At 34.4% G+C, this 21,347-nt stretch overlaps 1 protein-coding gene across 1 annotated transcript; it reads left to right on the top strand.

The window, feature by feature from the left end:
* Positions 1 to 4,086: 4,086 nt before the first annotated feature.
* LOC143207942 (neprilysin-1-like) lies at positions 4,087 to 13,403 on the top strand. The gene is made up of 18 exons (XM_076421882.1): positions 4,087 to 4,197; positions 4,272 to 4,420; positions 4,970 to 5,131; positions 6,984 to 7,067; positions 7,168 to 7,382; positions 7,731 to 8,642; positions 8,714 to 8,806; positions 9,080 to 9,221; positions 9,735 to 9,843; positions 9,969 to 10,059; positions 10,204 to 10,380; positions 10,648 to 10,751; positions 10,864 to 10,922; positions 10,983 to 11,034; positions 11,139 to 11,206; positions 11,273 to 11,418; positions 12,795 to 12,962; positions 13,053 to 13,403. The coding sequence occupies exons 1-18, from the start codon at positions 4,175 to 4,177 to the stop codon at positions 13,230 to 13,232; spliced, it is 2,934 nt and encodes a 977-aa protein (XP_076277997.1). The 5' UTR covers positions 4,087 to 4,174; the 3' UTR covers positions 13,233 to 13,403.
* The last annotated feature ends 7,944 nt before the right edge of the window (positions 13,404 to 21,347 follow it).

Here is a 21,347-nt window from a genome sequence, read left to right as displayed (position 1 = left end):
TACATTTTGTGCTCGGCACGTTTAGTGTTAACTCTAAACCTACCGAACATTGAAAGCGATTAAAATCTGTTCCATCTGATAAAAATGACAAGACTCTATTTATTTAGATTTTGTGCAATTTCATCGAAATCAATTTCCCTGTAAGCAACGTCATCGTTTCAATAATTATAAAATTAAAAATCTAAGATCGGTTATTTGACTGGCAGTGGTAGGTTTAGTGTTAATATATAAAATATAAACCATGCCAAAGAGTATTTTCTTGTGGTAGCTAGAGCAGTTCGGTGTTTCCCGAGCGAAGAACAAAAGTTATAGGTCGCCCGTCCAATTTCTGCATAACTTTCTGATTAGAACTCGAGCTGTCTCGTCTTCGAAAATCGATGAATTTCATTTCACTTATCCGTGTCAGCGTCGAAGCGATCCACGATCGGGCAACAGTCGGCTACCGCTTCAGATTTACTCTCTCCTGTCACGGATATCCAGTCGCCGTGCCGACACATTCTGCCGTTGTCTGCGCGGCAACGTTGTTAACATGGTATATTTCTGCAATATATTTTCAGATTGGAGACTGCATCCTCGGAGCCGGCTTGCTCGGGTTATTCTGGCCCCGATGAAAAATAAGATTGCGCAGTCCTTACGCTCGAATATTAGCTCATCGAACGATCCCGATGCTACCGTTTCTCCGATCCGTGATCTCTGCAGCGTATCCGGATACGCTGATTGTCGCTGATACAAATCTAAAAAAATAGATTATGCTAGTCCTCTGATTTACATAGTCGACGAACACATACTTTCTGCAATTGTACACATTACAGTTGTATAATATATTATTTTACTAAATCGGTCGACAACTTTGAAAAGAATTCAAGCTCCAATGCGTTATAATTATAATAAATAGGCTGTGGCAGGGCCGGCCTTCTCTATGAAGGAGCCTGGGTGCAAGAAACCATTTGGGGCCCTACATTTTTTGTACAGTAAAAAAAAATGTACAAACACGAACATACAGGGTGAGTCCGAAGAAACAGAACACCTAAATATCTCCGTTACTTTTCGTTGTACAAAAAAACTTCTTAGGACAAAGTTACACTGTTTGAACTAGTTTGAAGGGCCTCATGTAACGACGTAAGGGAACAAATTTTCAAGGTCATTTTTAAATGGAATGAGGTATTTTTTAATACATCAATCGATGCAGCTGGACATTCGTTATAAAAAAGTACTAACCCATGTATGTCGAAAAGTTAGTAGTTCAGGAGATATTTCAATTTAAATAACTCTAAAACACCATTACTGTCGTACTAAAACGTTAGCGTTTACTTGCTGGTGTAAATTGAAGAGTTGAAATTGAAAAATTGAAGTTGAAAATGAAGTTGAAGAGTTGATATTAAAATTGAAGTTGAAATTGAAAAATTGACATTGATATTGAAATTGATGTTAGCGTTTGCTTACTTGTGTAACGTCTTACAATTAGTACTACAGTAATGATGTTTTAGAGTTATTTAAATTGAAATATCTCCTGAACTACTAACTTTTCGACATACATAGGTTAGTACTTTTTTATAACGAATGTCCAGTTGCATCGTTTGATGTATTACAAAATACCTCATTCGATTAAAAAAAATATCGATGACCTTAAAATCTCATTAAAAAATGACCTCGAAAATTTTTTCCCTTACACCGTTACATGTGGCCCTTTAAAAAGTGTAACTTTGCCCTGAGAAGTTTTTTTGTACAACGAAAAGTAACGTAGACATTTACGTGTTCTGTTTCTTCGGACTCACGCTGTATATTACCAATGCATGTTTGTTTAATGCGTGATTTTGTTTTTGCTAATACATTAATTACTTCAGAATAATTACATTATTTTAGTTCTTGATCGTGTTGGGGCCCTCTCAATCGCGGGGCCCCGGTGCATAGCATCCGCCGCACCCCCCAGATGGCCGGCCCTGGGCTGCGGATCTTTATGCAATAGAAACCAAATCTATTCTAATGCTATTTCCTCCCTAAATAATTTTAATAGATGAGAAATCATATATTGACATTAACAATTTTCAAAATTTTCCTACAATTTTAAATTTCATCTACTCCATTTTCCTACAAATGAATAAAGATCCGCAGTCTAATAATTAATTATGATTTACTTAATGATTTATTTTGTTATTGTATAGTCTTCCGAATTCATTCGTGTTTTGTTTTAAGCATTTTCATAGAACATTTTTACATTATATCAAATGTGTATGTGTATAATATATCTATCATTCATACCGTTATTTTACCGAGATAACTATAATAAGATTGTTACAAGCGATGATATCTACGACTACGAAAATTATAATTAGCAGCGTAGAATGATAACCGCTCTATTTCCGCATTGATATAATTTATGCTTAGCGTAACATTGAAAATCGTTTCCGGTCGCTTTGCGATTACTAATATCAATTTTTATATAAATTTAACAATACTTGTAAATGTACGATCGAGTATTCTGTTAATGATTGAATTGTGTACATTAATGCATACCTATGCATTAATATGTACTTAAACAAATGAAATCATATAATAGTTTTGCCATGTTAGAAATAAAATGTATCGTATATAGTTTAAATTTGTAGATATAACTGTGTTTTAGACATTAAGAACCACTGTTCAATTACAAATAATAATCCTCTGTATTCTTCTATGGTATTTTTATTTAATAAAAACTTTGAAGGACACTTAATTAAATTTTGTTATTACTATAATTACTAGAATCGTAACAACAGTTACTGTAGGCATTTAATGTATCGAATACAACAAGAATAAGATATGTTAAAAAATTTGTATTTCTATAGTATTTAGTAATTAAATTATTAAAATGTTTTTACTATATTTGATAAATTCAAAAGACTATTTTATTCGGCAAAAATATTTTTTAACACATTCATTCGTGGATATCAAAACTATAGTTTCAGTTTCAATATTACACTGTTCAACAAATTTCAACTTTTTTTATGATTTCAATATACTGTTGGGTCCATCTTATAGAGTTCTTCGCGCTGATTCCGAATCTGTTCTTAATTTTTCTCCTATACAGTTTTTGAGAAACATGGCTTTGAAAAAAAAATTTTTCAACTTTAAACAAATATTGTGATGTTATTATAAAAGATATTGAATTGTTCTTTACAGCAAAAGATTCTGTAGACTTTCCCGAATACAGTGATATCCAATATTAATACATTATGATTGTTTAATCATGTTTAAACAATGATTAAAGACGGAGAGACACCACTTTTGCAGCAACTTTTCAGGATATTTTTGAATTTATCTCAAAAAATAAGGGTTCAGCGGAAAATCTAACTATACCACGCGATAGAGCAGACTTTTGTCTTGAGAAATCACCCTTTGAAGTTTGCTAGGTCGACGTTTTTTCCCGAACCAGAAAGCAAAATATCATGTCGGCAAAAAGCGGCAACTGTTGTCGGGCGAAGATATTTTGCTTTCTGCTTCGAAAAAAACGTCGACGTTTCAAACTTCAAAGGGGGGTTTCTCTAGATAAAAGTCTGCTCTATCGCGGTGGTGGTATACTTCGATCTTCCGCTTGACCCTTACTTTTTGAGGTAAATTTGAAAATATCCTCAAAAATTTTAGTGCAAAAGTGGTGTCTCTCCGACTTTAGTGATTGTTTACACATGTTTAAACAATCATAATGTATTAATATTGGATATCACTGTATTTGGGAAAGTCTACAGAATCTTTTGCTGTAAAGAACAATTCAATATCTTTTATAATAACATCACAATATTTGTTTAAAGTTGAAAAATGTGTTTTTTTTTCAAAGCCATGTTTCTCAAAAATTGTGCGTATAGGAGAAAAATTAAGGACAGATTCGGAAGCAGCGCAAAAAAACTCTATAAGAAGGACCCAACAGTATGTTGAAAACAAGTTTGGTGTTGGACAGAATACTATTATAATACTGCAAGAGTGATTATGCTAATGTAGGAGGCTTACATGGACGGAAAGGATGCACTTATGGACACTCGTGCAAATATTGATACAAAATGCGTATTATCAGCAGCTTCAGGGTCCTTCCGTTTTACATAAATATGAAATCACTACTGGTTGTGATTTGTTCTTCACTCTATACGCAGGAAGATTGCGCGTTCTTTCCGTAGCGAAGTGTCATATTTTATGTGCTACTGAAATGACACGAATCGTATGGATACTGTAAGCGAAATTATTCGTCTTTTATCGTTTAAGTCGGCGCTCCCAAAGTATTTCGTTAATAATTGTGTTTATAGGACACTTGTCGGCGTCCTTACCGGCGCGACTGCCTTTATGAAGGACCATCCTCGCAATTTAGGAAGGTTGTTCAGCGCGGATGGTACATCAGATATGAAAAAATCGACAGAACGCTCACTTTGTGAAACTGCAGAATGCGTTGCACTTGGTAAGGGAATAAATGTATCTTCATTTTATTATGCGATGAAATTGTCAGTTACATAACTCACAAGTAACCAATTGAGGTCAGTTTGACTATTATTCAGCCATTAAATAACCGGTTTCGCGTAATGAATTCAGTAGTAAAAATATTGATGGTTGAATATGGTTGTCACTTTTGGGAACAGAAGACAACTCTAACGTCTTCATTATGCTCCATATTTCTGAATTTTGTCGCTATAATTACACTACCACAATTTGTTCAATAAATTGTTTTTATTATTTCACGCGGTAGAATTTTATTGTTAGAGTAAAACGTACGCCGACGTTTCGTTAATGGTTTTATATCGCACGTTTTTCAATATTTACACATACTATAAATACAGAAATTTCCTCTACTGAAGTGTATGAATAATAAATGTTCGGTGTAATGGAGATTCTTCTGCGTACAGATTTGTAGTTTCAAACCTGTTTACCGTGCTCGTTCTGTAACTTCAGGTGCTCGTAACAGAATAGTTCTGATTTGCATAAAATCATATTGTTCCTGTAATTTCGACAGCAAAAATAATGACCGAGAGCATGAACCCAGACGTGGATCCGTGTGAAAACTTTTACGAGTACGCGTGTGGGAATTGGGAAAAACAGAATCCCCTCCCCGAAGGCAAAGATGCTTGGAGTCCATTGAATAAGGCGAATGCTGTAGTAGAGCAGCGTCTTCTAGGTTTGTTAATTTTTGCTTAAGCTATTCATTAAAACTAATTAATACAATCGTTTTCTTTGAAACATTACAAAGATATGAAATGTTCGTAAGAGATTTTACCTTTAAAAATATATTAAATGCAAAATTCATTTTATATGTGATTTTACACACTTTTTTCATTATTAATGTCTATTTCCATAGTAATTTGTTATTATTAGCAAATAACGAAATTGAGAGAGCAAAGAATATCTACTTCTGATAAGTAGAAACGCTGAGCAATGACCAGACATTGCGTCAAGTAGTATAAACGTATATACAGTGGATAACAAAAGTAAGTTATTACTCACATTTTCAATAATCAAATCACGATAACAGTAGTATTTATTCACTTATAAAAATAAACAAGGTGATTACATATTTAATGGTAATGTTGAAAACAGTTTATCATGATATTGATCTTTCTAACTAAATATACAGGTGTGCCAAAAGTAAGTTAAAGTATCGTTTAATAACACTGGCCAACATCAAATTTGTTTCACCATTACATTGTGATGGTGGTACTTATAGACTTTTATGCCCTGATTCCGAATCTGCCCTTAATTTTTCTCCTAGACGAACAGTTCTTGAGAAACAAGACTTCGAAAAAAAAATATTTTTCATCTTTGAACAAATATTGTGATGGTATTATAAAAGTTATTGAATTGTTCTTTACAGCATAAGATTCTGTAGACTTTGCCGAATACAGTGATATCTAATACTAATACATTATGAATGTTTAAACATGTTTAAACAATCATTAAAGACGGAGAGACACCACTTCTGCAGCAACTTTTCAGGATATTTTTGAATTTATCTCAAAAAATAAGGGTTCAGCGGGAAATCGAACTATACCACGCGATAGAGCAGACTTTTATCTTGAGAAATCACCCTTTGAAGTTTGCAACGTCGACGTTTTTTCCCGAATCAGAAAGCAAGATATCTTCACCCGGCATGAGTTGGCCAATTTATGTTGAGATCGCGCTAGTGGTGAGCGCCACTGTGGCGACAACTTATTGTTAATGTTGTAATGGCGATGATATTTTGCTTTCTGATTCGGGAAAAAACGTCGACGTAGCAAACTTCAGAGGGTGATTTCTCAAGATAAAAGCCTGCTCTATAGCGTGGTATACTTCGATTTTCCGCTGAACCCTTATTTGAGATAAATTCAAAAATATCCTGCAAAGTTGTTGCAAAAGTGGTGTCTCTCCGTCTTTAATGATTGTTTAAACATGTTTAAACATTCATAATGTATTAGTATTGGATATCACTGTATTCGGGAAAGTCTACAGAATCTTTTGCTGTAAAGAACAATTCAATATCTTTTATAATACCATCACAATATTTGTTTAAAGTTGAAAAATATATTTTTTTTTCGAAGTCATGTTTCTCAAGAACTGTTCGTCTAGGAGAAAAATTAAGGGCAGATTCGGAATCAGCGCATAAAATTCTATAAGTACCACCGTCACATGTAATTGTGAAACAAATTTGGTGTTGGACAGTGTTATTAAACGATATTTTAACTTACTTTTGGCAAACCAAATTTTGTATATTTAGTATAGAAAGATCAATATCTTGATAAATCTTCAGATCACTGTGATTATCGTGATAAATTTTATTTTCAACATTACCATTAAATATGTAATCAACTTGTTTATTTTTATAAGTGAATAAATACTACTGTTATCGTGATTTGATTATTGAAAATTTGAGTATTGACTTACTTTTGTTATCCACTGTATATTCATGTATAAAAGAATAAATATGATTATGAGGTTGATTTTTGAAGTGAATTTTATATTTATAATATGATTAATAAAATTTTTTACATTCATAGATATATTACAAGAAAAATCGAAGCCTGACGATCTCCTGGGCTTGAAACTGTCTAGGCGAGCGTTCAAAGCTTGTATGGACACAGGTAAAAAATATAGTTAATGTTTTTTGTTATCATTTTCTAAGGTAATTAAAATATATTTGCGAATGCAATATTCTGATTTACCGAACTGTCTAAATTGCAGACGAGGTGGAAAGAGTAGGACTTGATCCGCTCATTACTTCGCTATGGAGAATCGGTGGCTGGCCACTAATAATGGAGGACGACGAATGGGATGATGAATTGTACACCTGGCAATACGTGGATGATTATTATGCTAGTTTAATTGGTTTGAATAGTTTACACGATGTGAATGTTGACGTTCCACGAAATTGGGATAGTAATTATACGTACTTAACGGTGATTATATTTATATGCATAATTTATTCTGTTTTTAGGAAACGAATGTTTCAAAATAATTTATTCTATCGATACAACACTAATATCATCAATCGTTTGTGAAATGATTGGAGTGGCAAGAAAGTAATTCCGGTATTTTAATAGGTGTGAAATAGAGAGCCCCATTATTTCATTCAAGCAATCGACTTTAATGAATTAGATATTTTCCCTTTTGTTCGATGATCTTTTGCAAAAACGAATATGCCAACGAAGAAGAATATTGATAAGAATATTGCCAAACCAATGATAAATACCAATATTTATAAGAATATTGCCAACCCAATACTATAACAAGCAATGCTGTTTCAGATCTCCATACCGGACTTACCATACAAAATGTACAGGCTTGTCACCAGCGACGAAATCACTCCACCAGACTACAATGAGAACGAAGGTAAAGATGGCAGTCAAGAACATGGCAGCGAAGAGAGGCCAGAAGATAACGACCATAGCGAGGACGATGACGAAGAGGACGAGGACGATGAGGAAAATGACGAAGATAACGAAATTCCGCAAGATAAAAGGATAATTAAGAGAATTAACAAACGATTAGGTCGCAAAATGAAAAAGTACAGCAACGCTAAACTGAGTGATAAGAAGAAGCATGCTAGCAAGAAAAGAACGAGAAGAGCTGTGTCTCTATCAAAGGCTCATTACAAGTCAAACCGTAAACAGAGGAAAGCTAATAACCAGAGAATTGTTGATAATAAGAGGACTATTAACAGACCATCGCATCATTCAAAAATGCCTGCACGTCATCATGTCAAAATACATTCGAGAAAGGGCAAAGGCGATGAGAAAATGAATAGGTACATATACATCGATGATGACGATGATGATGATGATGATGATGATGATGATGATGACACTGAAGATGAAAACGTTGAAAACGATCTTGGTAATTCTGGTGATTATGGGAATTATGATGACGACTCTGAGGATAGCGGCAGTGGTAGCGGCGATGCTGACGATGACACCGAGCAGGATGATGAAGAGGGTAGTGGTGATTATGAGGATGAAGAAGAACGAGAAAAGGAGGAAAACAGAAGACGATGGAAGGAAGAAGAAAGGGAAGAAGCTGAGAAGTTGAAAAAAATATATAAAGAATATATGTTCAACGTTACAATGGCGCTTATCGAATCCAGAAATGTCGAAATACCAAGGGAGAGGATACAGAAAGATATTGACGATGTACTTGAATTTCAGCTGAGGATTATAAAGGTAAATATACATTTTTTCTAAATTTATTAAAGGATTTATATATATATATATATATTAGTTGTTTCTTACAGCTCCTATATCAAGATTACGACGTGTCGAATAGTACACTCAAAGCTATGCAGAAGAAATATGATGATTTGGAACCAACCACAATGGATGGCCAAGTGAGCAAATTTTGAACTTTTATATTGTTCGAGGTATTTTTTGATGTTCGAAATATTTTATTGTTAATCTCGCTAAGCAACAAGATATTTGAAGTTGATGGAAGTCGATGGTATATGCAATTGCTAATTAGCAATCATTGCTATATTAAATGTTTCACTTTCGAAATATTCTTAAATTAGCTGTATTTGTAAAATTACATGCTAGCTATTTTAAACTAAGAATTATTATTTTGTGTTAGGAATTATTAAGTGCATGGTTTATTTTTCTCGTAGATAAATTGGGCCAAGAAGGTAGGAAACCTACTTGCAACGGCGGGAATGCAAATTGATAGCGATGCGATGATCATAATTCCGTCTGATCCTTATTTAATAGGACTTCGAAAATTACTGGATGAAACATCGAGTAGAACTATCGGTATGCAAATAGAAATAATACACATATTGCGTAGATAATAAATATTTCAATAATAGCAATCAGTTATTAATAGACTGCGGATCTTTTTATGCAAAATAAAAATTGTTTGCATCGATTACAAGTCACAAGGTCGAAATAAAAATTTCTTTCTTCGTTTAATTATCTAATTAAATTGAAACCAATACGCTGATGTCGTTAAATAACTGTTTACATTGATTGCAAGACACAAGAGCGATATAAATATTTCTTCCTTCGTTTACACATAATTATCTAATTAAACTGAAACCAATACGCTGACGTCTTTAAATAACTGTTTGCATTGATTGCAAGACACAAGAGCGATATAAACATTTCTTCCTTCGTTTAATTATCTAATTAAACTGAATCCAATACGCTGATGTCTTTAAATCTTTTTAATATGTCCACTGCTTTAAATGGTGCTTACCCATTTTTCTCATAAATGCATAAAATCCGCAGTCTAGTTATTAAGAATATTTGGATAATGTATTTCAGTGAATTACGTTCATTGGAACTTCATCAGATTAACGATAAAAGCCACTACTGCAGACATGAGAGAGCTTTATTTCGAGTGGAATACTTATGAGCGAGAATCCGATAAGAGGTATTGCAGATTGTATCATAGAATTTTTTTATTGTAAAAAATTTAAAGAAAATGTGTAATAGGTGTATCGTTTGTTAATTTAATTTCATAGTAACGATTTTACAAATAATTGCATTTCTTCACAGGTCCATGCAATGCATCGACGAATTAGAGGCGAAGTACTATTTAGGATATGAATACGTAAAACGACATTTCTCTGATGATTGGTTGAAAACGGTATTATGTATTTATATATCTTTGATTAAGAAGTCCATAATTTCTTGTCTTTTACGGTGGAATTTCCATTAGTAATACTTATTTGAAGAGAAGCGCATCTGCACACAACGAGTAAAACTAATAAACTCTTATTAATTATTCGAGGCTTCGGATATGATCGATGATATTCAAAAGGAAGTCGAACATCAGATCGAGGAATCGACTTGGATGGACGATACCACCAGAGAATTTATATTGAGCAAATTGGTGTTTATGGATAAGTTAATTGGTTATCCGCCTGTCTACCGAAACCATACGGCCATGAAAAAACATTTTAAAGGAGTAAGTACAGTTCAAATTATATATTTCATTGTTCACGCGTTTATATGAAGAGATTTAGGTACCGCGAACATCCCTCCTCGTATAACTTTATTTGTGAATATTTCGTCGATCTGGTAAGCATTTTGAATCTCATTTTACAAGCTACTTTTTCCGGCCTCAACTGCTTTCTAGCAAAGTATTCTTGTTAAAGTGCTTTTAGATATTACTCATTATTTTTCGAAATTACGTATTAAACGAGAAAATAAACTTGTTTGAATGATCCTCTAGCTCACTATCAGCAAGTCTCATTTCGAGAATATGTTGGCTGTAATGCGATATTTGAAAAGAGTAAATCTGAAAAGCCTTCACGACGATGGAAACCCTACCGAAAAGTAAGTTACTTGTGAACTGGCTTATTTCTTGAACAGTTTATCGTTCGCAAAACAGAAGTAAACGTTTTGAAATCGCGCTCGTTTTATAATTACAAGAAATGTTTATTTGTAGATATTATATAGATCCTTTGGTCGTGAACGCCTTTTACATACCCAGTCAAAATACTTTTGGTAAGTTCTGAGATCATAAGCAAATCTGTCGATTGTGCTAAATCACTATACTTTTTACAGAAATAACAGCGGCAGACTTCCAAAGCCCATTTTATAGCCCTAAACAACCATGGTGAGCATGAATTATTTCTTTTTAGTGTAACATGACTGCAGCCCGAAACGTATCATAGTAAAAGTAAAACCATTAAAAAATGATAATCTTTTTATTAAACACAGGTACACTAACTTTGGTATCATAGGATTCATAATGGCTCACGAAGTAAATCACGGATTCGACGATATGGGTAAATCAATTACGAAATGGTATTTTTTTGTAAAATAAATATTAATCTACAACCGTTCATTTTTAGGTCGCTTGTTCGATAGACATGGCGAATACTCGTCATGGTTGTCTGCCATGGCAGACGAAGCATACGAAAAACGGGCTGACTGTTTCAGAGAACAGTATACCAAATACAGCGTGGTGGAAAATAGAACGGCGAATATTCCGATAAAGGTAGAATTCCTAATTTGCCTTCAGCAATCAACTTACAGATTGCTTATTACGGTACACTGTCCAACAGCCAAAAAGTATTTCGATTCCCACTATACGATTCTTGTGGAGTTTTTCGCGCTGATTCCAAATCTGTCCTTAATTTTACTCCTAGACGTACAGTTTTTGAGAAAATTGAGTTTAAAAAAAAGACATATTTTTCAACTTTGAACAAATATTGTGATGTTATTATAAAAGATATTGAATTATTCTTTACAGCAAAAGATTCTGTAGACTTTCCCGAATACAGTGATATCCAATATTAATACATCATGATTGCTTAATCATGTTTAAACGATCATTAATGACGGAGCGACACACCACTTTTGCACCAATTTTTGAGGATATTTTTGAATTTATCTGAAAAAATAAGGGTCTAGCGGAAAATCGAACTATACCACGCGATAGAGCAGACTTTTATCTTGACAAATCACCATTTTAAGTTTGCGACATCGACGGTTTTCACTCGACGAAGATATTTTACTTTCTGGTTCGAAAAAAACGTCGACCATGCAAACTTGTTAGGGAGGCTTCGCAAGATAAAAGTCTGCTCTTTCGCGTGGTATAGTTCGATTTTCCGCTGGACCCTTATTTTTTCAGATAAATTCAAAAATATCCTCAAAACTTTTTTAGTGCAAAAGTGGTGTCTCTCCGTCTTCAATGATCGTTTAAACATGTTTAAACAATCATAATGTATTAATATTGAATATCACTGTATTTGGGAAAGTCTAAAGAATCTTTTGCTGCAAAGAGAACAATTCAATATCTTTTATAATAACATCACACAATATTTGTTCAAAGTTGATAAATATGTATTTTTTACAAACTCAATTTTCTCAAAAACCGTACGTCTAGGAGAAAAATTAAGGACACATTTAGAATCAGCGCGAAAAATGCTAGAAGAATCGCGTAGCGGGAATCGAAATACAAAAAAAAAGTTGAAATTTGTTAGACAGTGTTATTAGACTGCGGATGTTTATGCATTTTTCAATTTTTATTGACAAATTTTAAGAAAGAAGAATGAAATAAAATTCAATTTTTAATGGGAACGGCCTTTGCAGATCCAAAACAAAATTCTATGATATTTTATATTCTAGCCTTTTTTGCGTAAAGATCCGCATTCTACTTATTATACAGTTGTTACGCGAATAATATATAATTATATGTTACAAACTCTTCTCCAAAAATATGCACAAAGTTTCAGGAGTTCTAAGATCGACAAGTTTCTGTCATTATTTACCAATCCTTTAATTTTGTAGAGTAGTGTAAAACCGAAGATATATACATAGATCGAAATGTAATTGTGATTCATACATGATTTTACATATATGTAATTATAGAATTATGGGGAACAAACGTCGGGTGAAAACATCGCGGATTCAATGGGCTTGCAAGCTGTATTCGGAGCGTATCAACGAAGGCAAAGAAATTGCGAAGTCCCGGACCCAATGTTACCTGGTTTACAGAATTTCACTAACAATCAACTGTTTTTCCTATCCGCTGCTAATGTAACGATATTACCATTTTACTCAAGTTATTTCATGAATTTTTCTATTTCTCAGAAGAGTATAACGTTTCTCTTTCTTTTTGAATTATAGGTGTGGTGTTCAATTTATGATGTAAACAAAATCAAGTCGCGATTAGAGCGTGATCCGCATAGTCTTGGTCCATTAAGAGTAATCGGATCTTTATCCAACTCCGAAGACTTCGCGAAAGCTTACGGATGCCCAGCAGGAAGCCCCATGAACCCCAAAAAGAAATGTAGCATATGGAAGTAACGAAGCTAATTTCGAGATTAATAGCTTTCGATATCTTTAATCCTCCGAAGCCTGTGTTTCCTTTGCAGTAGTAAAATTGCAGTAGTATGTATTCGCATTAGTATTCCACGATTAAGTTGATAATGAAAATGTGCGTGTGCAAAAAAAAAGAAATAAAGAACATTAATAATATTCATCATCTGTTAAATTAAATATTTACCTGTACTCTCGCGTCATTCATATGTTTCTTTTAAATGAACAATGTTCAGTTCATGTCTATTAAAAGTTTATAAGTGAATTAATAATGAAGTATTATAGTATTAGTATTATAATAAATGAAGTATTACCGATGTATAATTTGCACGAATATTAGAACAAAATAAACTCGTTTTCGAGAAAATCGAGTTTGAAAATGCAACGAATACACGTGCTATTGCAGGCCTGGCCAACCCAAATGGTTTCACGGGCCACTTTGATGACGCGTAACGTTACAGCGCAGCGGGCCGCACTTTAGGTAAACATGCTTTTAAAAAATGTAATACAAATACAAAATGAATAAAACTTTATTGTTATACTATGATTCAATATAATTAACTCTCGAGTCTTAATTAATGAGATATTCGTTTATCCTTTCTTTCACTTAATTTTGGTAAATCTATATTTATGTTCGACGTTGCACATCTTTTGTTAGCTGATTTTCTAAATTGGCATCAGTTAATGAAGTGATGAACTCTTTGTAAATTTCATCTTCGAAAAAAATATTTCACAGACATGTGTGGATTCAAAAGTAGCTACAACTTGTTGTAAGTTGTGCAAAATATCTTAAGTTGGAATATCTCTCGGATGTAATATAGGTATTGTAAAAATTAAATTTTGATGTGGACGCACAAAAGTTTGTTTCATTTCATTGTTGCACTGTAACTCAATTATATCAAAGATATCAAATGTAGAACTGAAGTTCATAGTCGCACTTGCGCATTATAACAATGACACTTCGTTTATTTAATATGTTTTGTATACATACAGTGGTCGAAATTTCTATAAAGTCATCTTCTTTTTCATAGATATTTTAAAAATATCACCATTTTTGTTGATTTATCGTATCTGGTCTTGTGCCTTGTAGACACTCGGATAGAGGGACTGCGTACTCTAGACCGCTATGTTTACTATTTACGTTTGTTTTGATTTTTTTCTGTGTGGTGCAGAACACACGTGCGAAGTTTCTATAAAGTCACTTAGTGTTTCTCTGTATTCTGAGCAGAGAACTACGGAAAACTGCGAATATTCTAAAAGTATGTATTAGTTTTAGAACTCACAGAAATCCTGTTTGTTATAATTTGATTCACGTGTATGAGAATGCCGAGAGGAAAAGTACTAACAAGTAAAGAAAAAGCATCAATCGATGCTTATAAAGATATGGGCTGCTCTAATCGCGCAATTGCTAAGAAAACTAATCGGTCATATACTGTGATTAATAATTATATCAATTTACGTGAAAATTACGGAAAAAATCATCTTAAAGGTAGTAATAAAAAATAGTCAAAGAGACAACATTCAATATTAATGGGGTCTGCAGCTAAGGAAAGGAAAAATGCAGCACAATTTCGAGCTGAATTGGAGCTCCCAGTAACAACAAGACGTATGCAACAACTTTCAAATTCTTCTGGACAAAAATACAACGTAAACCAGGCCTTAAAGAAGTACACAAACCGGCCCGTATTGATTTCGCACGGGCACAAAACACAGTGACTTTATAGAAATTTCGACCACTGTATACAACAAGAAACAAAAGTTTCAATAGAAATATAAAATCGCATGGCGGGCCGCACAATTTAACATGGCGGGCCACATGCGGCCCGCGGGCCGCGCGTTGGCCAGGCCTGTGCTATTGCATAGGAATCGTTTGACGCGACTGACCATGATCAACCAATTCTACTTTGTGCATATGTATACTAAAGCGCGCGAGAACCTGGCCGAACTTTTAATTTCCCAAAATTTCTATCACACGGGATATCTCTTTATCCATCATATTGAGATACAAATACTTCCACTGAAATATCTATGGGTTTGAAAGCTCTATAGAAAGGTGCATTTTTTAAATATTTTATTCGACGTGTTGAAGGTCATTTTACGGTAAGTTCACTTTTTTAAATGGAAATATATAATTCTTTTATTACGCCAACTTATTTTATGAGAAAAAAGTAAGTAAGTTTTATTGGAAACGTTTTTTAATTGGACATCAGCTTTTTCAGTTATTCAATGATAAAGACACCAGAAGAGGTGCCTCTGGGCCAGCGCGCTCTCCTGATTTGACGACATTAGACGATTAGACTCTATGCACTTCTTATGATTTTATCATTGAATAACTTATAAAGCTGATGTCGAAAAAACGTTTCGAATGAAACTTACTTGTTTTTTCTCATAGAATAAGTTGGTGTAATAAAAACATTATGTTTGCATTTAAAAAAGTGAACTTGACCTTAAAATGACCTTCAACACGTCGAATACAAAATTAAAAAATTGCACCTTTCTATACAGCTTTGAAAACTATACAAATTTCATTGGATGTATTTTTTCTCAAGTACGATGGATAAAGAGATATTCCGTGGAATAGAAATGTTGGGACACCCTGTGTCCCATACATACATACAGGGTGGTCCACGCAACTTGCACACCTACATATAATAACTTCCAAAGCGTGCGTTGCACGAAAAAGTTTTGTATACAGAAGTTGCATGGTCTGAAGGGGTACATTATGTGGTCTTAATTGTTTTCTTATGGGTGGAGTGGTGGAGGAGATCTGAAGGTCAACTTTCTTTTTTTAAATGGAATGAGGTATTTTTGGTAAATCTTACGTTTTGGGAGGCAACTCCGATGACCTTGACCTCGACATATGTGATCGAGGACAACATTCTGAACAACTTTTGTCATTACAACTACCCGGTGCTCGCTCTTAGTTTTCGAGATATTTGCGAAAAATGATTGCAAATACTGTATTGAATTTAACGTATTCTTGCATGCTACGTGGCAACGTAAGCCTGTTCCTGGGCGGCATCTGTTTATTTTCTGTTTGTAAACACGTTGTGGGGATCAGAACAGAGTGTCACTCTATATAGGGTGAATTTTCAATTTTGAAATATGTACTACTTCTGGATTTTCGCATGCGTGGTTGGGCCGGCCCTCTCCGCCTCCCACCACCTAACCCTAACTAATTCTGATCGCATAATTTTTGCATTCTTCAGGGTGAATTCGATAAAGCAGGACACCTAAATATCTCCGTTACTTTTCGTTGTACAAAAAAACTTCGTAGGACAAAGTTACACTGTTTGAAGGGCCACATATAACGGTGTAAGGGAAAAAACAATTTCAAGGTCATTTTTATGAGATTTCAAGGATATCGATGTTTTTTTAAATGGAATGATATATTTTCGTTAACGTAATGTTGTAGCTGACAAAATAACGAATTCATGCATGTAACACAATATGACCTTCAAATGACCTTCAACCCAGAAAAATGGTATAAATAAAATTCAACGTGTAAGATTCATTTAATGTATTTCTGTTACGCCAAATGTTCAAAAATATTCCCTTGAGCTGCTATACATTCATTCAGCCGTGAAGTTACAGAACGTACTGCTGCGTAATTCATTTCTGAGGAAATCGACGCACAAGCCTGGACGATTCTTTCTTTCATGTCGTCTATAGTCGTTGGTGGTTCACTATAAACATCGTCTATCAGTTTTCCCCATAGATAAAAATCAAGGGGTGTAATGTCTGGTGAGCGAGCTGGCCATAATACGAGTCCGTTACGTCCAATCCAACGATTTGGAAACTTGTTATTTAAGAATTGTTACGACACGGGAAGAATGGGCCGGACATCCGTCATGTTGATACCACATATTTTCACGAATGTTCAAGGGTGTATTTTCCAGGAGAATTAGTAACGATTCTCGTAAAAATGCAATGTATTTTTCTGAATTTAATGTTCCGGTAATAAAGTGAGGCCCAATTATTTGGTTATCTAAAATTCCGCACCAAACATTGATGGACCATGGTCTTTGTTTGTCCACTGTCCGTAACCACCGCGGATTTTCAGATGACCAATAATGCAGAGGTTTTTTAAATTTATTTGCCCGTGATTTGTAAACGAAGCTTCATCGGTAAATAATACATTATTAAAAAATGCTCCATCGTTTATCAATTGTCTCAATCCCCACTGGCAAAAGTTTACACGATTTACAAAGTCTCTACCATGAAGTTCTTGATGAATTGATAGGTGAAAGGGGTGAAATTTGTGTTCCTGGAGTATTTGCACTACACATTTTTGACTAATGCCACTTCCTCGTGCGATTTGCCTCGTACTAGCATGAGGGTTTGTATTCACTGCTGCCAGAACATTAATTGTGTTTGCTTCATTCCTTACAGTCCTCACCTTTGTACGTTTTTTATTTTCGACACTACCAGTTTCACGGAATTTATTTAACAAATTGGAGTAAACGGAAACTGATGGACAACTACACGGTTTCACTTAAACACTGTTGACTTTCTCCATAAATGAAAATCATATCAATCTTATCTTTCTTCGAGTAACGCATAGTGAAACGTTCATCGATAAACTGATCGAGAAATCTTAGAAACTGTGGAAATCTGATAGCAAGAAGGTCTTCTGAGTAATTAGTAGTGAATAAACACGATTCTGTACGAACGTATAGGTGAAGGTATATCATAATTGTCCTCCTGTCAACACCGAATCTGTTATTATGGTGTGTATTGCGATACATTTGAATGTATAGCAGCTCAAGGGAATATTTTTGAACAATTTGGCGTAACAGAAATACATCAAATGAATCTTACACGTTGAATTTTATTTATACCATTTTTCCGGGTTGAAGGTCATATTGTGTTACATGCGTGAATTCGTTATTTTGTCAGCTACAACATTACGTTAACGAAAATATATCATTCCATTTAAAAAAACATCGATAACCTTGAAAACTCATAAAAATGACCTTGAAAATTTTTTTCCCTTACACCGTTATATGTGGCCCTTCAAACAGTGTAACTTTGTCCTACGAAGTTTTTTTGTACAACGAAAAGTAACGGAGATATTTAGGTGTCCTGTCTTATTAGTCCAGTCACCAGGTACTTTTACCTGGAAAGTATTCCGAACTTAATGAAATTTTGACACGTCATTTAGGGGTACTCTGGGGTGTCGAATCTGAGTTTTCGACCTCGAGGACCCTGTGCTAACTTGGGGAGGGGGAAAAAACCACGATTTTTGTTACCTGTTCTTGGTATTTCGCCTATAACTCAAAAACTATGGGTCCTACAAACGTTGTTTTTTCATTTTTGGAAAGAGCATTAAATTTACTTCAAATTTCACTAGTCAAACGTATTTTTTTATCCAATAGGTACCGAGAAACAGGCGTTCAAAATTAGGAAATGTTTCTCAAAATGTCATTTTGAGCCACACATTGTGACATTTAGCAGGAAATTGCAGGTTTTTGGCTCACAAATTTAGTTTTTCAACATATCTACATATAATCTACATACTATGTAGACTCTTATTTTTTTTTTTTAAATTGAAAAATATCCTCAAAAATGTGTACAAAAGTGATGCCTCTCCGTCTTTAATGATCATTTAAACATGTTTAAACAACATAATGTATTACTATTGCACATCACTGGATTCGGGAAAGTCTAGAGAATCTTTTGCTGTAAAGAATAATACAATATCTTTTATACTATCATCATAATATCTGTTCAAAGTCGAAAAACGTGTTTTTTTTTTGAAACTCAAATTTCTCAAAAACTGTGCGTGTAGGAGAAAAATTAAGACCAGATTCGGAATCAGCGCTAAAAACTGTATAGGATACACCCAACAGTTATATGGAAACATTTTTGTTGTTGGACAGTGTAATTTGCTCCGTCTTTCCCTATATTCGTCAGTTGTCACTTAATTTCCTAATTTTGAACGCCTGTCTCTCGGTGCCTATTTGGTCAAAAAAAAGATTGACCAGTAAAATTTGAAGTAAATTTAATGCTCTTTCCAAAAATGGAAGACAAAAGTTCATAGGACCCACAGTTTTTGAGTAATAGGCGAAAAACCAAAACAAGGTAATAAAAATCGTGGTTTTTTCCCCCTCCCCAAGTTAGCACAGGGTCCTCGAGGTCGAAAACTCAGATTCGACATCCCAGAGTACCCCTAAATGACGTGTCAAAATTTCATTAAGTTCGGAATACTTTCCAAGTAGACGTCTTTTTTTCGACCTGCCGCCTGGACTATATCGAATTCACCCTGTATATTTATAGCCTGCATACAGAATTTGAACTAGTAATGGAGGAAAAACATGCAATCAGAATTAGTTAGGGTTAGGTGGCGGAGGGGGGGGGGGAGAGGGCTGGCCGTAAGGTCGGCCCGACCGCGCAGACGAAATTGTGAATATTTCGAAAACTATCTATGTCAAAATGAGAATTTTATTCAGCATTTAAATGGTCTAATGGATACATAGAATTCATTATTTCGAATTATAAACAAAAATTAAACCGACTTCGAAAAACTCACTAAAAAGTATAAAATAATTTCCATTTAATTTATGTGAATACACACGAACTTAAATAAAATACAATCTTTGCGGAGGTGGCGCAAAATTGAAAATTTTCGACACTGGAAATTACGAAATCAGCAACATCTGTCATTTGGAAAATTTTTTAATTTTTGCGCCGCCTTCGAAAAGGTTGTTGTTACAGTTATATGGAACTGGGTAAGGAAAGTAAATACATTAGAGCTTCACGTGAAAGATACGATGTGTTTATTAGCTCATCTGATCTTGTACTGGCTAATAAGACGGAGAATCCGTGGCCACACGGGCCAGGTTGTGTGTTGTGTGTACATAAACATTCAGACTGGTGTGCTACACCATACATACAATATCCTCTGTGTGCACACATGCTTGAGGCACGTGTCGCACTCCTGTACATTCTAGAACAGTTGTATTGTATTTAAGTTCGTGTGTATTCGCATAAATTAAATGGAAATTATTTTATACTTTTTAGTGCGTTTTTTCGAAGTCGGTTTAATTTTTATTTATACAATTTTTTTTATTTCACACTTTTTATCTCTGTCAGTCGGCATATCCCAAATCGTAATTTATAAATATCTGAAAGCCGCAATCGATAACGGTAACGGCGACGCGACGCGACGCCGCTGTTTCTATCTAACATTCAGTGGAGTTCACAACGGCATCTCCACCATACATTTTCGCAAATAAAATCGTAATTAATAAAAAAAAAGTAAAATCTTTTTTGCACGGGACCATCCCGGGAACATACTCTACAAGATGTAAAAGGTTTCGTTCCGATTGGTCCATCCATCTTGGCGTAATCGGTGAACATACATAGAAAAAAAAGCGAAAAAAAATAAAAAAAGGCACATACAGATCGAAATGAGTAACCTCCTCCTTTTTCGAAGTCGGTTAAAAAAGCATCAGTGCGTTTATCAAAATTGTACGTTCTTTTAAATAAAAATTCGGCAATATAATTAGTACATATAATGATAGTCACTAGTCACGTATGCCATAGCGAGGAATGCTGTCTCTCAGATCTCTCCACAATCTTTCAATATTTTGTGTATGAACTCCAGTTTGGGGATCAACAAAATTAGTCGAATGATTCACTGTTTTATGTATATAATTTTCATTCGCCAGATATTTATTTATCTGAGGTGTAGCTCATTCGAAACTATGGCAGCCTTACGTTGCCACGGAGCGTGGAAGAATACGTAAAATTCAATATAGTATTAGCAATAGTTTTTCGCATATATCTCGAAAACTAAGACCCAGCACCGGGTAGTTGTAATGACAAAAGTTGTTCAGAATGTTGTCCTCGACAACATATGTCAAGGTCAAGGACATCGGAGCTGCCTCCCGTAAACGTAAGTTTTACCGTATTTTTTAATATATCAATCGATGCAGCTGGACATTCGTTATAAAACAGTACTAACCTATGTATGTTGAAAAGTTAGTAGTTCAGTAGATATTTCAATTTAAATAACTCTAAAATACCATTACTGTCGTGTGTGTGTACTAAGACGTTACACAAGTAAGTAAACACTAACGTCTAGCACACACACACACG

This window comes from Lasioglossum baleicum, chromosome 4 (assembly GCF_051020765.1).
Source record: "Lasioglossum baleicum chromosome 4, iyLasBale1, whole genome shotgun sequence".
NCBI lineage: Eukaryota > Metazoa > Arthropoda > Insecta > Hymenoptera > Halictidae > Lasioglossum > Lasioglossum baleicum.
This window is presented reverse-complemented; position numbering and strand designations above follow the sequence as displayed.

What these genes read in the sequence shown, in the direction of transcription:
- LOC143207942 (XM_076421882.1), top strand. Translation starts at nt 4,175, where the DNA reads ATGACACGAATCGTATGGATACT. An exon ending in CAACCACAATGGATGGCCAA is followed by an intron (nt 8,807 to 9,079) that starts GTGAGCAAATTT and finishes TTTTTCTCGTAG; the next exon opens with ATAAATTGGGCCAAGAAGGT. An exon ending in TGAAAAAACATTTTAAAGGA is followed by an intron (nt 10,381 to 10,647) that starts GTAAGTACAGTT and finishes ATGATCCTCTAG; the next exon opens with CTCACTATCAGCAAGTCTCA.